Raw genomic sequence first — 22,641 nt, 5'->3', positions numbered from 1 at the left:
TGTGGAATAATTTCCTAAAGTACCTGAAACATATTTGTTCTCCTACTGAGTTGTCTTAAAGAATTCATTGTTTCTAGGGACTTATTATATTAGGATCAAAATAGCCAGACGGAGGACCTGGATAGGTATTTTCCCAAAGAAGACTTAAAGATAGTTAACAGGCACATGAAAAGATACTCAACATCACTAATCATCAGAGAAATGCAATTCAAAAATCACAATGAGCTATCACCTCACACCTTTCAAAATGACTATTATCAAAAAGTCAACAAATAAAAGAACTCTCATGAACTGTTTCTGGGAATGTAAATTGGTGCAGCCACTGTGGAAAACAGTATAGAGGTTCCTCAAAAAATTAAAAACAGAAGTGCCATACAAAACAATTCCACTTCTGGGTATTTCTCTGAAGAAAGCAAAAACAGTAATTTGAAAAGATACATATACTATGTATTCATCACATTATTTACAATAACCAAGGTATGAAAGGAACCTGAGTGCCCATTGATAGGTGAATGGATAAAAACGATGTCGTATAGACATGTACCTATTCACATATATATATACACATATATTCTTTTTTATGGCTGATAACATGAAAGTAGATGAAATGCTGTCATTTGCAGCGACGCATATGGACCTAGAGGGTATTATTCTAAATGAAATAAGGTTAAAACAGATACCATATGATTTTACTTATATGTGGAATCTAAAAGCAAAACATAAACAAACATAAGAAAGCAGAAACAGTTATAGATGCAGAGAACAAACAGGTAGTTGCCAGAGGGGAGATGGGTGAGGGGATTAGTTCAATTGGTGAGAAAGATTAAGAGGTACAAACTTCCAGTTAGCAAATAGATGAAGCACAAGGATGAAATGTACAGTGTGGGGAATATAGTAAATAATGTAATATTGTTGTATGGTGACAGATGGTAACTAGACTTCCCACGTTGATCATTTTGAAATGTATAAAAATACCAAATCATTATGTTGTATACTAGGAACCAACAGTGTTGTAGATCAGTTAAGCTTCAAAAACAAGCAAACTCAGAGATCAGATTTGTGGTTATCAGAAAGAGGCTGGGATTGCGGTGTGGGGGAGGGGGTTAGGAAATTGAAGGTAGTCAAAAGGTACAAACTTCCAGTTACAAGATAAAGCACTAAAGATGTCATGTGTAACATGATAAACATAATTAAACACTGCTGTATGTTATATATGAAAGTTAAGCAAGTAGGTTTAAGAGTTTTTATCACAAGAAAATTTCTTTGTATCTGTATGAGATGGTAGATGTTTATTAACTTACTGTGGCATCAAAACGAAAAAATCAGAGTAACCAGAGTTTTTTGAAAAGATTCTAAGGGCAGACAAATCGCAGATAGCTAATAGGACGAAGATGAATGATAAACCTATTACTTGCTTTTATCACTTAATATTACTGTAGAAGTCTTCATGTATTCAGGCTTTTCTTATATTTTATATGCACCCCAAAATTGCTTATATGTGTTTAAAAAATTTTACAAACTTCAGAATCTGTTGCTTTCTAGTGGTGGTGAATGATTATTTCAGAAGAATCTGGCCAGTCTTTGGACTAGTGGGAAAATAAATATGAATATAAACATTTTGTAGTAGTTGAAAGTGTGCCCTCTTGTGGACTGTTCAGTGATTTAACATTAAAACATTTTTCTCTTACATTTTAGATTCAATTGATTATATATCATCAAGTGTGTTATGGTCTAAAGTTGAGACCTACATCTAAATGTTATAGTTCCTTAAGACCTCAGCCTCATTTAGAAGAAATAAAATGACCATTGTTTGATTTTTGCATTTCTGATCCCATTGTATAGGAAATCATCTTGTAATAAAGAAATCAATCTTGTTATATTGTACTATATATAGTACAACATAGATTTACTTATTTACTTAACCTAGCTGCTTAGGATTTATATTCTACCTATTTCCCAAAAGAATTTGAGGCAGCGTATTCTATTAAATGTAATATAAACTGAGACAATAAAAATATAATAGTTTTAAGTCCTCCCTCCCACCTTCCTCACCAAAGAAAAGGAGAAATTAGTATTACCAAGGAAGGAAAACTGCTAATTAGCTAAATAGTCCGCACATATAAAATGTTGGTTTATTCAAAATAATATAATCCTGTAAGACAGCATAACATAAAGAACACTGAACTAGAAATCCAAACTTTTGTAGGCCAGTTTACAAGCTGTGAGACCTTAAACAAACATTTTTCTTCTCTGAGGAACATTTCATTTACCTTTTTTACTGGTTTGTCTTTTCTGTCATAGCATTGTAGATACCTCCCAGTTTGATGTCCTTCATATATGGTTGGGAATGTAAGATAAGATTAGAAACACCTGAGTTCAGGAGCTTCACTGGCTTCACCCTGGTTGGTTCAGACAGTAAAGAAAGTAAAGAATCCGCCTGCCATAACAGAGACATGGGTTCAATCCCTGAGTTAAGAATGTCCCCTGGAGAAGGAAGTGGCAACCCACTCCAGTATTCTTGCCTGGGGAATTCCATGGACAGAGCAACCTGGTGGGCTGCAGTCCATGGGGTTACAAAGAGTTGGAACAATCAGCGACTTCACTTACCTGGAATGTTAGTACCTTGGGTTTATATAAAAGTTGAATGAGAGTACATTTAAAGTGTTTTATATAGTAGTTTTTATTATATAGTAGGTGCTGAATAAATGTTAAGTTATCAATCTGCCAGTTTTTCATTACTAAGTGAGATTGTTGAGACAAGATTATACACATTTTTTTGGCTGTGGGTTACAAAAGTGGCTGTCCAGAAATGTTTATCTACCATCAGATTATACACTTGTTTTTTATTCCAAATCCATTTTGATTTGAATTTTATTATTGTAACTTTTACCAATACTGTTTTATTTGCATTTCTATCATTTACATGAGGAAATCATATTTTGAAGTGAAGTTAAGTGAGTGAAGAACTGGGGTCTTTATAAATCTTGCCAAGTTCTTAGAAGGTCCCTTCAGACTCATTATAATGGGCTGAAGTAAGAGATTAGCATAATATCTCCCACTGATTAACCATTAATAATTTTGTGCAACACAGTCCCTAGGGCTGCTGTACATATTTGTAATACTATGGTGAAATATATACTGGAATTTCAAATCATAATTTTTAGTAGGGTTTTCAGACGTAGGGAGTACTTTATATTGAAAGATTCCTTTTCACTAATCCACCTGTTTCTCCTCTGTTCCTCTGAAGTGTTTTCCAGTTGGCAGTAATACAGTTAACTTTCTGCACAACTTACAGTGTGCCAGGTAGTATGTCAGGTGATTTACATGCATTATTTTGTTTTATTCTTATTACCACTTATGAAGGGGCTACTTTCTTTACTCTTCCATTTATTTAAGCCAGCAACTTTCAGACTGCTTTGATTTGGTGACTCATAATTAGAATGACATGTTACCTTGACTCACAAAGCAATGTGCAATATAGCCTTATATTTCTGTTTCATCCCTCTCAAAATTGATCTCAACCCATTAAATTTACAATCTAAAAATCAGTCACCATTCAGATTTTAAATAAAGCACTGCCTTCTGAGACAGTTCTAAAGCACTCTTTATAATCTCTTTACAAAAACTTAAATTTTTAAAGTTGAATTAAGATGTATGAGTAAGGGGAATTATTAATGTTATATCATTATACTGTTTTGAAGATTATAAACCAAAAAACTCAAAGGTTTCTCCTGAAGGTTACTGACTAGCTTCTCAAAAAAAGAGAAGTATTTAAACTGTTTAAAAATTACAATTCAGCTTTCTATTTCAGCACTATGTCTTAGTTAATTGATGTAGAACAGACTCTTTTTGTTTGCTGTTTATGAAGCTATTTAATAAAGACACATCTTTTTCAAAAATTATTTATTTTTTAATTCAAGGATAATTGCTTTACAGAATTTTGTTGTTTTCTGTCAAATATCAACATGAAATCAGCCATAGGTGTACCTATGTCCCCTCCCTCTTGAACCTCCCTCCCATCTCCCTCCCCATCTCACCCCTCTAGGTTGATTCAGAGCCCCTGTTTAAGTTCCCTGAGACATACAGCAAATTCCCATTGGCTATCTATTTTGCATATGGTAATGTAAGTTTCCATGTTACTCTCTCTAGACATCTCACCCTCTTCTCCCCTCTCACCATGTCCATAAGTCTGTTCTCTATGTCTGTTTCTCCACTGCTGCCCTGCAAGTAAATTCATCGGTACCATCTTATTAGATTCCATATATATGCATTATTATGCAATACTTTTCTCTTTCTGACTTACTTCACTCTGAATAATAGGCTCTTGATTCATCCACCTCATTAGAACTGACTCAGATGTGTTCCATTTTATGACTAGTACTCCATTGTGTATATGTACCACAGCTTTATCCATTCATCGGTCAGTGGACATCCGGGTTGCTTTCATGTTCTAGCTATTGTAAATAGTGCTGCAGTGAACACTGGGGTACATGTGTCTTTTTCAATTTTGGTTTCCTTAGGTTATTTGCCTAGCAATGGGATTGCTGGGTCATCTGGTGGTTTTATTCCTAGTTTTTTAAGGAATCTCCATACTGTCTTCTATAGTGGCTGTATCAATTTACATTCCCACCAACAGTGCAAGAGGGTTCTCTTTTCTCCATATCCTCTCCAGCCTTTATTGTTTGAAGGCTGATCTTTTAATAATGTGCACATTATTTAAGGAAGGCAAGTTGAAGATAAATTTTTATGCATATATGATGTGGAAAAGAAAACAGTGTTTGTCAAAATTGAGTATCCCTGTCCAATAATACAGCCACATTGTTTAGGTTCTGACCTTTGCTCCACAAATTACTTGAAATTCCTTGTAAATTAATTTTCTCATCGGTAAAATGCAGGAAAAAAGTACCTATGTTACTTCATTGTTGTGAGGACTAAATGTGTTGTTGCATACAAAGCACTTTGCAGTGTGAACATACAGTAAATAATATATGCATGATGGCTGTTACTGTTATATATAGCTTGAGTATGCAAGAAAACTGAACATTTTATTTTTTAAGCATTTCCCTAGAAGTAATATATTTGACATTGTTACAAATAATTATCTGTTTTTTGTTGCAGTGTTTGGGAAATGGGAAGTAATGACAGCTGGCACCTGAACTAAGTACTTTCATAGGCAACACCATTCCAGAACTTCAGGATGAATGGGGATATGCCCCATGTCCCCATCACTACTCTTGCGGGGATTGCTAGTCTTACAGACCGTAAGTTTGGTTAACATTCTACTCTGACATTTTTAAAGAGACTATGACAATAATTGTTGGTGGTGTCATAAATAACACAAAGTGTGTAGAGTTTAGATTTTGAATGACACATTATTATTTCCTTTGGTTTACTGGCATAAGTGTGAAAGTAACAAAATTAGTGAACCAATAATAAGACCTTAATTTCTCTTTCATACTAAGGACCCATTAAGAAATGGTAGTATGTTTTTGTTTAAAGATCTTGCATGAAAGGGATAAATGTAAAAGTAAGGATCAGAGAAGATGAAACAATCATTAAGAAAAATCGAAACTGAAGAAACATGGTTTGCGTATAGGAATTATTACACACTTTTAAAAAAGCATTTAGGGAAATGGTAACTGAAACTGCCCTTCAAAGAAGAAAATTTGATAGCCCCACTTAATCTAATTTCTTAGTGATATTTATTTTGGATATCATGTTTGGTAATCTTTTGGAGTTTGTCACAGATGTCAGGAGTCTATTTTACCATGAACACTTAAGTTTCTTAAGAACATTGTCATTCACTTGAGGTTTAGTTCAGTTCAGTCGCTCAGTCATGTCTAACTCTTTGCAACCCCATGGACTGCAGCACGCCAGGCTTACCTGTCCATCACCAACTCCCAGAGCATGCTCAAACTCAGGTCCCTTGAGTTGGTGATGCCATCCAACCATTGTATCCTCTGTCGTCCCCTTCTCCTCCTGCTTTCAGTCTTTCCCAGCATCAGGGTCTTTTCCAGTGAGTCAGATCTTTGCGTCAGGTGGCCAAAGTATTGGAGCTTCAGCTTTTGCATCAGTCCTTCCAAGGAACATTCAGGACCGATTTCTTTAGGACTGACTGGGTTGATCTCCTTGCTGTCCAAGGGACTCTCAAGAGTCTTCTGCAACACCACAGTTCAAAAACATCAATTCTTCGGCACTCAGCTTTACTTATGGTCCAACTCTCACATCCATAAGTGACTACTGGAAAAACCAGAGCTTTGACTAGATGGACCTTTGTTGGCAGGTTTAATTGGTGGAGTGCAGTATTTTAGGGACTCATTCTTTTGGTAGGCAACTTTAATTCTTAGTCCTTGTGTAAAAACTACTCACAATGTTAGTCCTTATCCTACCTGATAAATAAAGGGGAGAAGACATATGAGAAGGAAGAGTTGATGGTGAATAGCTGACATCCTTTCTTTGTAAAACAAGCATTTTGCAAGATATAAAGTTTCATAAAAGCAGCTATAGGAAAATAACTTTAAGAAATGTTTTCATTTATGTTCCCCCAAATACTGTTTTTTTCTGTTGTTAATTTCCAGCTGGTTTAAGTGGGTGTAAAATAGATAACAGCCTACAGCTTTGAAGCAGGGCTAGTTTATAAAATCTGATATAACAAGAAAGTAGTTGGTGTGGTTAAATAGGTAAGAAAGCTTTTGAAATAGTCTTTAGTTTTGGTTATCACTTTGTTCAAGTAAGGCATAAATTCATTTGATACGTTGTAGGAGTGCAGAGTCAAATAAACAATCAGGAATTTCTTTTTTTTGGTTGGGGGGGCGGTGAGTTCTGTGCATTATCTCAGCTGTACCTCATTTAAAAAATTTTTCTGCCCAGTAAATTCTGTTTATTAAGTAATGGTTTGTTTCCAATGTTTTTATGAACAGAAACCTATTATTACCCATAGTGACTGAGTGGCATGATAGTTAATTCTATATAGGTGATTAAAAATTAAACCAAAAACAAAGACAATGTTGATAACTTTTTAACTTTTATTTTAAACAAATGAACAAATTCCTTCTATGTGAAGAGACATTAATTAACTGAATTTAAATAACTGTGAACACTGATGTCCTTTTTTTTTTTTGCTGTCAGAATAGAATGAAGAGATTATTTAGGAATTTACAACTTAAAGCAGAATTCCTTAGATATTTTTCTTTCTTTAGAATCCTATTCTATGGATGTTGTTCTCCTACCAAAGTGAGCTATTTTTGTATTTGCCCAAGCTTTTAAAAACACTCATTAGTTGTCTATCTGGTGAAGAGTCAGATATTGTTACTTGGTTTATTTATTTGATTATGATAAATCTTTACAGTAGAAGTAAATTGGATTAATTAATACACTCAATTTTTAGAAATTACCTATTTTTTTAATCCTACTTTTTTGGCTATTTATAAAATTAATAAAGATATTAAGACATGAGAAGTTAGCACAGTTTTAGTCTCAGTAGTATAATCTATTGTGGTCAAAGGGACGTTTGGGGAGTTTTGTAGAGTAGTTTGGGGTTTGTATGGGGAGAGACAGAATGCCTTTTAATAATTTGTCACACTGATATTTTACAACTTATTTTTAATCCCATATATATTTAAGCATGAAAGAGGTTTCATACTGTTACTCAGTTAATTTCTCTGATTTTATTCCAAATAGTCCTGAACCAGCTGCCTCTTCCATCCCCTTTACCTGCTACAACTACAAAGAGCCTTCTCTTTAATGCACGAATAGCAGAAGAAGTGAACTGCCTTTTGGCCTGTAGGGATGATAATTTGGTTTCACAGCTTGTCCACAGCCTCAACCAGGTATCAACAGATCACATGTAAGTATATTCTAAAGTAAGATGAAATGTTTTGGTCCTAGTAAGAGAATCAGTATTCATGGTTTAACTTTTATTTCTAAAAAAGTTTAATACATAATTTTAAATTATTGGAATATCCTCTTGAAGATATAGCCTTATTGTGGTGAGATATTAATGAGATTTAAATAGACCATAGTTATTTTGAGACGGTAGTTCTGATGCATGTAATTCTATGAATATTTTTTTGATTCTTGGAATAATCTTGGGATTCATCAAGATGGATCTGTGCAGAGGTCTCAAGTTGTTCATTAATTTAGCTCCTTTTCCTGAAATTGCTGGAGTAGTTAGAATTCCTGGGCACTAGGGAGTTTAATGATGGTTCTGTTTGGAATAGGCTTATATGCTTTTCATGTAAAGTATAGCAAGAACTCAGAGATTAATTTCAAGGAAGGTTGCTACAGAATTTGGAACTAATTTTTCTCCAGGACTTATTGTACAGTGTGAACATAGATGTGTATTTTCACACAGTTGACTTTAAAATAATATGAACTTAAATATGTAGCTTATTTACAGACTTTTTGCACAAGTATACTTTTTAAAATTTACTTTTTACTACCAAAACAGTATATATGTATACTCAATACAATGTATAAAACACACTACTCAACACAAAAATGTATAAAAAATTCATAACCCACTGCACAGTGGTACACTTGTGCCCTTCCATTCTTTTAATTTTTTCAACTTAAAGATTCATTATTTAGGGGAATGAGTATAAAACACATTATAATGAACAGATATCTGCCATTACCTGTAGCTCATACTTTGGGGCCATTTTTTAAGCTGATGAATTTAGGAGAAATAATAAATGTGAATTTTCTGATGGGAAACTGAGAAATGATTGTTTAAAATCAGAAGGCAGTATATCTCTACAGAAATTCAACAGTGTCTGAGTATTTTATTGCTTCTCATACCTGTGCATTCTCTTCTTTTTGCCTCTGTTGGGACTGTATTGCGGCTTGTGGTCTCTTCATTGCAGTGCGCAGCTTTCTCTCGTTGTGGCGTGTGGGGACTTCTGAAGTTGCAGTGTGTGGGCCTAGTAGTTGTGGCTCGAGGGCTTGGTTGCCCTATGGCATGTGGGGTATAGTTTCTCTACCAGGAATCAAACCTGCATCCCCTACATTGGATGGTGGATTCTTAAATTATTGGACCACGAGGGAAGGCCCTACCTGAACATCCTTAATCGAAAGATTTTCACCACATATTTAGAGAGATAAGAGGAATAGCACATATACAGTTAATGATTAATTATATGGTGAGCTGCTTTGATTGCCCCCAGAAATGTATTTAATTTTATCATTGGACACCATCTTTATGAATCTTTCTTATTAGATTTAATGAGTGCAACAGTAACATGTAAAATGTGAAATTTTAAATACTTCCTAAATTTTATTTCTTAGCATTTACCTATAGTTGTGAACTTAACTTGCTACTTACTAACTGCAGCTGTTCTTAACCACTTACTTGGGTTTTTTCTCCCCAGTGGCTTTATTTGAGATGAGAATAAAGAGGGGGAAATTATATAACCTTGGGTCTTGTCTTAATCAACATGGCAACATTATTTCATTCAGAGGATATTCTCAAAAAGACAAACTCACTTATATTTAGATATAAGGGAGAAAATATATTCCAAGCCCGGATATCAACTTCTGTGCATAATTATCACCTTTACCCTTCCATTGTTTTGAATAGACACTTATTTTACACTTTTATGCTAATATAAACATTCTTACATAAGCTTACAATCCATAAAATAATGTTTTGGGTTCTTTTTGTTGCTGTTGTTTAAAATGGGGAAAGGAAAGAAGTGTATAATCTAAGTAATAGAAAATAAAGAATTCTTAATGACCATCACTTTTTTAATGTTTTATATTTATTTTTTCAATGCCAGAGAGTTGAAAGATAACCTTGGCAGTGATGATCCAGAAGGCGACATACCAGTCTTGTTGCAGGCCGTCCTGGCGAGGAGTCCTAACGTTTTCAGGGAGAAAAGTATGCAGAACAGATATGTACAAAGTGGTGAGGTTTTTAATAATTGAATTTCACAGTATATATATTTTTAATGTGTCTTGTATCAGAACTTGCTTCACGTGTAAATTCAGCTGTCTCCTTTAACAAACTAGCCTGTCATCTGTGAATGCTCTGTGATACCTTGAATCAAACCAAGAACAAAAAGGAAACTAAATAATAGATAGTAACATTCTTGCAGTTTATTTCAATTAGGCAAAACTTAATATGCAGTTTGCTAGATATTTCAAAATGTATTAATTCAGTCAACGAAAGAGCTTTTTATTTTAGAAACCTAGAATAGATATGAAAGAAGTCTTTTCATTAATCAAATAATAAAAATATCTGCAGAGCTTCTCAAAATGTAGTATGTGTATAAATAAATATACCAAGTATTAGTTTTAGTACTGATGGTGATTACATTCATGGTTATATAGTAATCGGTTTAATACTTCTGTTCTTTAGAAATAGAAAAAGGTTTATAACTAAAGTATTACTATTAAGGAAAACTCTTTATAATAAGCATTAGAAAAACCATAAAAATACTACATCTAGCGCATATGATTTTTCTGTAGTCAAGGAGAATCCTTAAGTTAGGAGCCTTGTTCTGGTCTGAAGCTTACTGAATCTAGTAAGCTCAAATGCTTGCTTCCCTCTCAAGATTAAAACAGCCAGAAGGGAATAGTTAGACAACCCAGGAAGATCCAGTTTATTTAATTGATTATTTGTATTCAAGAATATTGCCACATTTGCTGACAGTACCTCTATGAAGCTCATCATTCCATTTCTTAGTTTTGTTTTTAAATAGTATTATTATGTTGATGGTGTATCCTTATGTGTGAATTGTGTTTTTAAAGCAATTTCATAGTTGCTATCCATTTCCCAAAGTGAATCTAGGGAAATTTCCTTTTAGGAAATCGAAGTCAGGTATGCAGGACAAGACTGAATCTTCATCAGTCTTGGATGGCAGTAGTAGGTCACAGATAGAAATGGTGAAAGGAAAGCTAGAATTAAACATATTCTGGAAGAATGCTGGAATGAAAGAAAATATGGAGACATCATTGATTGGAAGAAAGACTATAGGCATATCTTGTTTTATTGCACTGTGCTTTTCTGCACTTCTCAGATGGTGCCTGTTTAACAAATTGAATGTTTATGGCAGCCGTGCATTGAGCAAATCTGTCAGTACCATTTTTCAAAAAGCATTTGCTTATTTTGTGTCTCTGTCACATTCTGCTAATTGTTACAATATTTAAAACATTATCACTGTGTTTGTTATGGTGATGTTTGAAGTTACTATTATATTTGAGGGCACCAGGAACCACACCCATGTAAGTCAGTGAATTAATGGATAAATGTATGTTCTGGCCGAACTGGCAGTTCCACTTTCCTTGAGCCTTGCTGTTTTCTGAGACAGAACATATTGAAATGAGTCCATTAATAACTCCACAGTGACCTCTTAAGTGTTCAAGTGAAAAGAAGAGCCACATATCTTTTACTATAATCAAAAGCCAGAAATGCTTAAGCTTAGTGAGGAAGACATGTCAAAAGCCAAGATAGGCCAAAAGCTAGGCCTCTTTTCCCTTACAGCCAAGTTATCAAAAACAAAGGAAAAATTCTTGAAGGAAATGGGAAGTGCTACCCCAATAAACACTTGAATGTTAAGAAAGTGAAAAAACCTTCATTGCTGATATGGAGAAAGTTTTAGTGGTCGGGGTGGAAGATCAAACTAGTTAGAATACTCGCTTAAGCCAAAGCCTAATCCAGAGCAAGGCCCTAACTCTGGTTCTCTCAAGGCTAAGAGAGTTGAGGAAGCTGCAGAAGAAAAGTTTGAAGCTAGCAGAGATTGGTTTATGAGGTTTCAAGAAAGAAGCTATCTCCATTAACTTTACAGTGCAAGGTGAAGCTGCAGGTACTGATGTAGAAACTGCAACAAGTTATCCAGATCTAACTAAAATACTTAATGAAGGTGGCTATGCTAAACAAAAGATTTTCAGTGTAGAAGAAACAGTTTTCTATTGGAAAAAGATGCCATCTAGCACTTTCATAGCTAGAGAGGAAAAAGTCAATGCCTGGCTTCAAAGCTTCAAAGGAGCTAATACAGGTGATGAATTTAGGTTGAAACTAGTGCTCGTTGACCATTCTGAAAATTCTAGGGCCCTTAAGAGTTATGCTAAATCAACTCTGCCTGTGCTCTATAAATGGAACAAGAAACCAGGATAATAAGCATATTTGTTTATAACATGGTTTATTGAATACTTTAAGCCCACTGTTGGGACCTACTGCTCAGAAAAAAGAAAAAAAGGTTCATCAACTCAATGGACATGACTTTGAGTAAACTCCGGGAGATAGTGAAGGACAGGGAAGACTGGCATGCTGCAGTCCATGGGGTGACAAAGAGTCAGACATGACTTAGCAACTTAACAGCACAGTTCTTTGGATCTTTGAGAGAATCAGAAAGAACTATTAGGATTTCATTTGACATTTTTATTTATAAAGCCAATGCCTCTAAACTAGTAATTCCAGCTTGTCATATTAATGATAGTTAATTCAGGGGAAAATACTTTTTAACCTCTCGAGTTTTGTCCCCTTCTCTCAAAAAAATCAAAATCAGAAATAGTAGTTATAGTAATTAAATTATTAAGCCATGGGATATATGACTTAGTACTGAATTTAGGTTGGAAGAGAAAATTCATAAACTGAAATTTAGACTACCTATAAAAGAAAACATACTATTAGTGTTGGACTTTGAGGTGATTTTGTGCCCTCATGTCATTCAGCTGTTGTCGTTGAGCTAGAATCCTTTTTGTAGCTCCTGGCAAATAAACATGTAACTTTTGTTTAGATGTTTCTGGTAAAAGGGACTTTTCATATCAGCAGCAGAAAATGAACTTTGGGGGAAATAATGTGATGCTTGAAGTTCCCAAAAAGAGTAGCTATATGTATCGTAAAAAAGGTGAGCATTAATTATAGATTTTTATCTTTGATTTTAGAGTGTGTAAATAGCTGAATTTTTCTGCATCTCCTATATAACAGAATGTAACAGTTGAAAGAACAGTGTGAAAGGAAATGTGAGACTCTGAAAAGCTGTTCTCACACTTTCATTCATTAAACAAATGTTCATTTAATCCCTATTTTATGGCAAGAATTATTGTGAAAGAAAGAGTAGGAACATTCTTTTGTTCATTAAAAGACTCTGAGATGGTAATTTCAATACCTCAAACCTTAGACCTTTAAGAAAAGTACTTCTTAAAAGTTAGGTCCAAATCACAACAAAATACATAGAGTTGTTAAAATTAAGTTCCGCATCACTGACTCGATGGACGTCAGTCAGTCTGAGTGTCTGGGAGTTGGTGATGGACAGGGAGGCCTGGCGTGCTGTGATTCATGGAGGTCACAAAGAGTTGGACACGACTGAGCGACTGAACTGAACTGAACTGAACTGAAGGAGGGGAGATGAATGTAATAAAATATTGTGCATAATAGGAAATGCCATCCAAAAACCTATTGTAGACAGAAGTGTGTAGTATTTATTAAGGGATTAGGTTAGAGGTCCCCAACCATTTTGACAGCAGGGACCTGTTTCCTGGAAGACAGTTACTCCATGGACAAGGGATGGGAGATGGTTTTAGGAGGATTCAAGCACCTTCTATTTATTGTGCACTTTAATGCTGCCACTGATCTGACAGGAGGTACTGCTTCACATCCTGGAGGTTGGGGAATCCCTGAATTAGATGAAGTGGCTTCTGAAAGTTCTTTTCAGTTCTAAAGCTGAATGTAGGAGAGTAAATAAGCAAGTAATATTTAAAAACATAGCTCTCTATCTCTGTCCCTGGATTAGTTGACATGCTAAAAGGATGTTTTGGTAAAATTGGTTGTGCTTAAAATTTATAGTTTCTGTATTTTGGTCTTCAAAATGAACATGTTGGTCAAAAAGAAAAGAACAGAAAGAACTTCTGAGTGTTTGTGAGAGAATAGTTGATTTAAATCACTTAAAGAATGCTTTACCATTAGAAGAAAATAACATACTTACTGTTTTTGTGTGTTATGTAGGAATGATGATGTCTCAGTATAAACTTTCTCAGAATTCCATGCACAGTAGTCCTGCATCTTCCAATTATCAACAAACCACTATCTCACATAGCCCCTCCAGGTAATGTATATATCATTTTATGAAGAGCTATTTTCTGTAGTGAATGTGTTTAAAAAATATACAGTATGTACATGCATTTAGGTTAATGGTGAAATTCCTAAAGTTAATTCCTAAAGCTAATTTACCTAAAGTTAAAAAGTTTAGATGCTTATCCTTACATAGCACATGAATATTTGCCTTAAAATGTTAAATGTGGAAATGCTTTAATATACTGTTTGAAATAAATGGTAACTTAATTTAATGCAAACAAAAGAATGTGTTAAAATAGAGCATGTTTGAGATAAATAAGAAAATTCTTGGAGTAGAATTTAGGGAGCATGTAAAATAAATGAATTACTCTATTTGAAAACTGCTTTAGTATAACTCTTAGGTTATGAATTGTGAATGATTTTTGTACATTATTTTTCAGAATTTTCTGTGTACATAGATTTAATTTTATTGAAATAACAAGGAATATCACATTTCATTTCCTGATATTGTTTATTTGGATTTTGGATTTTAGCCGGTTTGTGCCACCACAGACAAGCTCTGGGAACAGATTTATGCCACAACAAAATAGCCCAGTGCCTAGTCCATATGCCCCACAAAGCCCTGCAGGATACATGCCATATTCCCATCCTTCAAGTTATACAACACATCCACAGATGCAGCAAGGTAAGAAAGCTGGTGCTTATCCACAGGAATGCCTATACGTCCCGCAAATCCATTTTTTTCTTTACTTTTTTCTTTTCATAAGTTTTCAAAGACAAATACTAAACTGTATACTTATTCATCAGTAAATATTTCTTTTTAACTATGGCTTATGTAATTAAAAACATATTACATTTATTGCTTGGGCATTCATCATTTTGGAGGTAAAAAGATAAGTATAATTTCAGTCTTTGGATTACCTTATATTAACAACTGAGTATATCTAGTTATAAAATTAGGAACTGCTTTATTTAATTAGGCTTCTTTTAGTAGCACTAAGTCAAAGAATTATGTATTAATTAGTAAAGTATATGTAGTGTGAAAAATTTAGTATCAAGTATATACAGTACTACAGTATTAATAGAGGAAAATTAATAATCTTGGATGCAGAATTTTCTGGGATTAGATTACTAGTTCTTATTTGAAGTTAGTTGTTGATAATATGTCTTTTTTAAGATCATACTACCTTGGGATATATGCCATGGCTATCAAATAATGTATTAATGTTCGTATATATTTGTTTTTACTTTTTTGGAGAAATTTTGAAAAATACAAAATATAACACATATACCTATGTTTTTGTCCCTCATAATTAACAACAAATTTTTATCAGTCACAATCAGCCTTTAGTTCCTGTTTGTATTCTTAGTTTTTTATTATGCGTGGAGTCAGTATCTTATAAAGTTTTAACTTGGGGTCATCTATTGAAACATCCAGATTCTGGTTTTCCAAAGTAGATAATGAAATATTAGATTGAGTTTATTTCATATAGTAACTCAGGGAAAAACTTGCAGGCAATCAATTCACACCTTTGAAATAGACACCTCCAAAATTATAGGACTTAGTGTGAATGCAGACAGAAGTATGCATGTAGACTGGCTCTTGATATTTGTGAAATATTATTATTTTACTCTGGGATGCCAAAGTTACCTGGAGAAGGAAAGGCAACCCACTCCAGTATTCTTGCCTGGAGAATCCCATGGACAGAGGAGCCTGACAGACTATAGTCCATGGGGTAGCAAAGAGTCGAACACGACTGAGCAGCTAACACACACACACACACCAAAGTTATGAGGATCATTTTAAATGTGATTAAAAGGAGGAGAAACGTTGACAGAACACGTTTGCTTCCTACAGAAATATCTACATATATATGTGTAGGAAAAAAAATGAGTTCTTACTGTAAATACTGTTGTCACTTTATAAGGAGGTAAACCCAGCTTTTTCAAAAGAATAAGTTGAAATCACAAAATCGAAAAATAGATACATAGTTTGAGGGCCTATTCAGTAATTAGTCATTTCTTGGAAATGTTCAGATACTTGAGAAACTAAAAATAATATTCAGAGATTAGCCTCAAATAGATACCGAAATTATCATAAAGAAAACATTTAATGTGGTAAGAAGCAGATAGGTAAATGGAACAAAAAAAGATTCCAGAAATAAGGCAGATGTCTGTGGGAACTTAGAATTTGTGAAAGATAACATTTAAAATTCTTATAAACTTGAAAAGTTTTCACGTGGAAAACTAGAGAATAGCACAGTGGACCATTTTACCGATAGCATCCTGCCTCTCTGTCCTTAAATACATTTGCTAAGAAGGCAAAGTTCTCCTTTATAAACACCAAGTGTAATAATTTGCCCCTAAAAATACTGAGAACATTTCTGTAGTGTCATTTGATATCTAGTCTATATTGTTTTCACCAGATGCCCCAGATACATCTTTTATAACCTTTTTCCCCCATATATAATCTAATCTAGTTTCTCACACATTCTGCTTCGTTTTTACATCTTTTGACTCTTTAAAAAATCTATTTGGTCCCATAGTCTCTCTCCATGACAGTAATTTCTGGGTTTTTTTTTTTAAAGAAATTCTGTGCTACCTTGTTGTGGAGTATCACATATTCTAGACTTCACTATTTCCTTTTGTGTTGTTTGATTTGCTCATATACTCCTTATGTTTCCTACCAACTGGAATTTATCATTAAAGGCTCTATTAATTTCTAGTTTTATATTTTTGGAAAGGATACTAAAGTAATATGCACTTCATATTGCATCATATCAGAAGACTTAGAATCACAAGTGGCTTTGCTATTAGTAATATTTAGGTGGTAACCACTTCTTTTATAATGAACATAATTTTTCCTTTGCAATTAGTAAGTAATTTGTCAGATTATACTTTGAGATCACATAACTCTGTTTCCTATTAATCTTTATCCTAAAGGGTTTACCATCCAATAGTGATTCTCTTTCCAATTCTGTCATTCTAAGATGGTATCTTGCATCAGTATGTAATAGTGGATTGTTTAGTAAATCATGTTGGATAGGTTGGCTAGGCATTTTGAAATTTTAGTTGATTCTTAGATCATCTAGAGGAAAAATGTTCTAGGTAGATAAACGGTTTACATGTTTGTTTGTATTTTGACTCATGGAACTATAAGAAGAAAACTTGAGGGTGAATTTTGGGTAATGTTAGGTCAAGAAATGGGCTTCCCTGGTAGCTTAACTGGTAAAGAATCGACCTGCAATGCAGGAGACCTAGGTTCAATCCCTGGGTTGGGAAGATCCCCTGGAGAAGGGAACAGCTACTCACTCCAGTATTCTGGCCTGGAGAATTCCATGGGCTATATAGTCCATGGGGTCACAAAGAGTCAGACACAACTGAGCGACTTTCATTTACTCACCAAGGGTCAAGAAGGCCTTTCTAAGTAGGACTGTATTCTAGAAATGGGGGAAAAAACAAATTGATCATAAATTTCTATGTAAGAGAAGAGAACAAGTAAAAACAGGTAAATTGACTAAAGAAGTAAATAATTTACTGAAAAAGAAAAACAAATTGGATGCAGGTTTAATATGGTCAGCCTGGTTCACAATTAGAGAGATGTTAATCAAAATTAAATTGAAATAAAATTTTATAACTATCAGATTATTGAACATGTTTTAGTATGCAGGGAAATTCAAACTTCATACAGTCTTCATAGGGATATAAATTGGTAGAACCGTTTTAGAGAGCAGTTTGGCAATATCTATTTTTGTTTAAAATCTCCCTCAGTTCTTCAAAATCTGTCTCTTTTATAACTGGGGGAGTTTATAAAGCATGTTCAGACAGTTCCATCTCAAGTTCTACCAAGCATTCATGGAAAGGATATTCTAGTTTTACTAGAACTAAAGACCTAAGTATGAAAAAACAAAACTGTGAAACTTTTGAAAGAAAATTTTGGAGATTAATTTTTATGATTCTGTGTTAAGTAGGGAATCTGAATGTGTAATACACATGAAAAGATGCTTGGCTTCACTACTATTTAAGGAAAGAAACACAAAGTAACCATCAGAGACATTTCTCATCTTCAGATTAATGAAAATCGTTGGCAAGAATATAGAGCAGCAAGAATACTTGTGTGTTACTAGTAGAGTGGTCATAAATAATTTGGAAAACTATTTGTTAATATTTAGCAAGGGTTAAAAACAGGAATATTTAGCAGTTTCACTCCTAGACACATTTATAAGTCATTATAAGAATACATAATACATTACAACATTGTTCATGATGACAAAAATATTCAAGAAATCTAAACTACTAACATAAGTCTGGATAAAATGTGTACATTATGCAGCAGACTATATGTCATTATTTACTTAAAATAAATTAAAACTACATCTATAAAAATAGATAATTTCAACACAATATTGAAATTGAAAAGTTATAGAAGAATATATACATATAGCATTTATATAATGTGCTAAGCAGTAATGTGTTATTTAGGAATATATATATATCCATTTATAGCAAAACTATAAAGATATTCATAGGTAGAGTGAACTCTAAGTTCAATAGTAGCACTTGCTTTTAGTGAATAAGAGGAAGAAAATAAAGGAGAGGCATATGCAGGTATATGGAGAGCTTCAACCATATCTAATATCTTATTTCTTTTCAGAAATCAATCTGAATGACTTGTGGCACGGTGTTAAGATTTGATTAAGCTGTGTATAGTCAGCCAGCTTATATTAGTCTTTGTAATTTATGACGAAAAAGTATTACTTGTGAACAATTACTGTTACTATCCTCTAAGAATTTTACCAGTTTATTTTTATAAATCTTTTTTAAAATTTTTATTAATTTCAGCATCGGTATCAAGTCCCATTGTTGCAGGTGGTTTGAGAAACCTACATGATAATAAAGTTTCTGGTTCGTTGTCTGGCAATTCTGCTAATCATCATGCTGATAATCCTAGACATGGCTCAAGTGATGACTACCTACACATGGTGCACAGGCTAAGTAATGACGTATGTAATCATATTAGTTATCATTAAGGTAATGAAATAGTTCTAATATTTGTCGCATAACCCAGTATTTCAATTCTATAATAAAAAGGAAATCTATCTTTTTTTGAGAATTATACTATGTCTGAGAATTTAGCTGTACTCTTAGAGCTTAATCTAGAGAAGAGTTGCTAAACTCACCAGTAATGATTTTTATAGTTAAGAGAACAACAGCAACAAGTAACTTTATGTGACAAACTGTGTATGATCCAGAAAACTTGTGCATTATCTGTCTCTTTATAGAAAAAGTTTGCCAACCTGTGGTCTAGAGGTTTAGGTCCTTAATGAAATCATACTTCATCTTAAAGTATTTGTTCACACAAAGATGTCCTCTTATGAGCCTTTATATATTAGTATTTAGCTCTTTTTCCCTCTAAGACTTGTAAAAACCATTTTTCCCTGAAATTTAATGTTACTTTAATGTTATTGAAATAATCCATATACTAGAAATTTGTCTTGTTATTTGTTGGTGGTATTATCACATTACATGTATTTAAGTTGAACAAAGATGACATTGGACTCTGCCTTCAAGACATTTACATTTATGACTAGTAGGATATTCAGAGCTCCTTTTGTATAAAATAGTAAACAAAAATGGAGCATACCAGTAATACCAGTTTTCTTATTCATTGCCATGCTTAGGCTGTTGATTGTTTTGGATACAGTTTCAGTTCTTCTAAGATATACCACGAAGGAAACAGGAAAGTGCAGAAGAATTATGCTTTTGAATACCAACACTTTACCTGTCAGTAATCTATGTCTTTTATTGGTTCTCTTTAAGATTTCTATAAAGCCTCTTCCATGATTCAAGGTATAACTGTTATACTCTATTCCTAGGATGGAGATTCTTCAACAATGAGGAATGCTGCGTCTTTTCCCTTGAGGTCTCCACAGCCAGTATGTTCCCCTGCTGGAAGTGATGGGACTCCAAAAGGTATCATTGTAACTAAAATTTCCTTAAATTTTCGTATTTCAAATTGAGTAAAGAATTCAAACTTCTTAATGCAGGTACCAAAAAATTATTCTTTATGACTTTTCATTTATTGTAGGGAAAAAAAGGAACCTGTAGTTACTTTTTCAGATATATATAGTATCATTCTTACTGATTATCCAATGGTCTTTTCAAACCATAATCCTTTTAATATTTCTTAAATATTTGAAATTATTGATCTTTCTCTCCTTGGCCTCCAAAACTTATTTTGTAGTGAATCCACCTGCTTTCCTTGTTTTTTCATTGTCACTTTTCGCTTCTAATGAAGCTCTTTGTTCTCTCATTTCTCAAGATTTCTATCATTATATTTTTATCTTCTATTTTACTTTTTTCCTTGACTGTTTTACTCAGTTTTGGTAGTAGCATTGGTTATTTTTGTGAACAGGACGCCAAAATCAGTGTCTTTGGTTCCAGTTCTGTCTCCCAAGTTGTAATTTTTCATTCCAGACAAAACCTCTTCACATCTAGCTGATATTTTAAATTCATGTTCAAAATTTTTTTTGATGTTCTTTCTGCCATTTTTGTTGGGCTTAATGATATTTCAATCCTGAATTGTCGTAATCTTCTCTCACTTCTTAGATAGTCATTTATCAAAATCTGGCCTGTTCTATGTGAATTACTTCATTTGATCTTGTACATCTACTTTATTTCTGCTTATTAAAATCATGTTAATCCTTCAAGTTCTAAGTTAAATGGCTGATCTTCTGTGGACTCTCCCCTAGTGTCTCTAAGATGTTTATATTTTTTCTAATAACTTGTTTATGAACATGAATTTCATTTTCTGTAGCTTCTAATTCCCAAAGTACTTTGTGTGGTCTATTGTGCATAGTAAAGTCACAAAATTCTGAATTTAAATCCAGGTGTGAGCTATTTTTAAAAATACTTAAAACTGGGCTTCCTCAGTGGCTCAGTCTTGGAAGAATCTGCCTGCCAGTGCAGGAGACACTGCATTGGCAGTGTTTGATCCCACATCTGGAAGATCCCACATACAGTGGGGCAACTAAGCCCAAGCACCACACCTACTGAGCCCACACTTTATGGAGTCTGCAAGGTGTAACTGAGGCCTGTGCGTCCTAGAGGCCATGCTCTGCAACAAAAGTTGCCACCACAATGAGAAGCCTGTACACCACCACCGAAGAGTAGCCTCTGCTTGTCACAATCTCAGAAAAGCCTGTGCAACAAGAAAGAGCCAACATGGTCAAAAATAAATAAGTCTTAGTTTAAAAAAAAAACACTTAAAACTAAAGTCCAGACTTAAAAACTTAATCATCCGATTTTGTTGGAGGAGAATATGATACCACTTTAGAGAATTCGCTTTTAATTAATTGCAGTATGGCTGATAATAAATTTTAACTATTCATGAGAATTTCTAATTGTGGCCGTCTAAAACATGGACTGGGCTGCCTCACTGTAAAAATTTCTTTTCCATAGTTTATGTTCCAGGTCTTTGATTTGGGATATTCTTCATGAGGTGAAAGCTGAACTTTTATGAGCCATTGTAATTCAATAATTCTAATTCAATAATTAGAATTTTGAGCCATTCTAATTCTTTAATTCTATGAATTTTCAGGGATTAAAATAACCCAGTTTGTGAAAAAGAGAACAACTGCCAACTCCATTTGTAGGTTAAGTGTCAAAGTTAGGTACAAGTCTTACAGGTATTTTCAGAGTGAGAAATATTTAGACTGCCAGGGAGGAGAGTAGCAGTGGAATAGCTGGTTATTCTGGATAATGAGACCATTTTCCCTGTAACTCTTGAGGATGGATAGATTAATAAATAGATGGTTAGATGGATAGATAACTTTAGATAGAAAGAGGAGAAAGCTAGAACAACTAAGCTCACTAACTTTCCTCCTCAGAAGCTTCTGTTTCTGCTCATGCGGTTTTCCAACTAGTTTTGAATGTTGAATGCATCTTCAGTAAGCCTAGTTTGATTTTTAGATTCATTGTTGGAATTTAAAGTTTGTTCTAAAATATATATAATTTGACAGATAAATTTTTAAGTGAAAAGACAATATGATGTATTATAATTCACACATTAGACAGATCTGGGTTTAAATTTTTGGTTTGCTAGCTATTTAATATTGGAAAAATTTCTTAATCTCTATAAATGTCATGTTACTTTCTGCAAAATAGTTATAATACTCATCAAGATTGTTGTAAATCATTTAAATGAATTGATGTGCACTTTGCACAAGCTCTGAGACAAAATAAGTGGGCCCAGAGTGTTAGTTTCATTTCTTTTTAATGTCTCCATAAAAGCTCCATCTGAAATCAGTCTATCTTTGATGTAACTTCAAACTTAACATTTGTAGTAAAAACATTGAAACAATTTAAGACAAGCCTAGGTTTAAGTTCATTCTATAAAGCACTTTTACCTTGACTGATTTTTATTATTTCTCATGGTCTTTTAAAATTTTTACAAGTAGTCTAATTGACAAGTAATGTATATACTATTCAGATACAGTTATACATTTGTTTCTAAAGCATGTCAATACAATTTTTCACCATTAAAACTTGTTAACAAAAAATTTTCCCATTTGTTTAGCTTATTTTTAGCACTTCCTTGTATAGTGTTTAATTTAATGGACTCTGGG

General features: G+C 33.6%; 1 protein-coding gene across 1 annotated transcript in view; it reads left to right on the top strand.

Moving 5' to 3' along the window:
- Positions 1 to 5,197: 5,197 nt before the first annotated feature.
- The window catches only part of NIPBL (NIPBL cohesin loading factor), a 113,442-nt gene continuing 95,998 nt past the window's right edge, over positions 5,198 to 22,641 (top strand). Inside the window, exons 1-7 of the mRNA XM_068990355.1 lie at positions 5,198 to 5,261; positions 7,681 to 7,846; positions 9,777 to 9,904; positions 13,946 to 14,045; positions 14,548 to 14,699; positions 18,857 to 19,017; positions 19,891 to 19,987. Coding sequence (XP_068846456.1) covers positions 5,198 to 5,261; positions 7,681 to 7,846; positions 9,777 to 9,904; positions 13,946 to 14,045; positions 14,548 to 14,699; positions 18,857 to 19,017; positions 19,891 to 19,987 — 868 coding nt within the window. The remainder of the gene's footprint in view (positions 5,262 to 7,680; positions 7,847 to 9,776; positions 9,905 to 13,945; positions 14,046 to 14,547; positions 14,700 to 18,856; positions 19,018 to 19,890; positions 19,988 to 22,641) is intronic.

The sequence above is a fragment of the Capricornis sumatraensis genome, chromosome 18 (assembly GCF_032405125.1).
Source record: "Capricornis sumatraensis isolate serow.1 chromosome 18, serow.2, whole genome shotgun sequence".
NCBI classification, from domain to species: Eukaryota; Metazoa; Chordata; class Mammalia; order Artiodactyla; family Bovidae; genus Capricornis; species Capricornis sumatraensis.
This window is presented reverse-complemented; position numbering and strand designations above follow the sequence as displayed.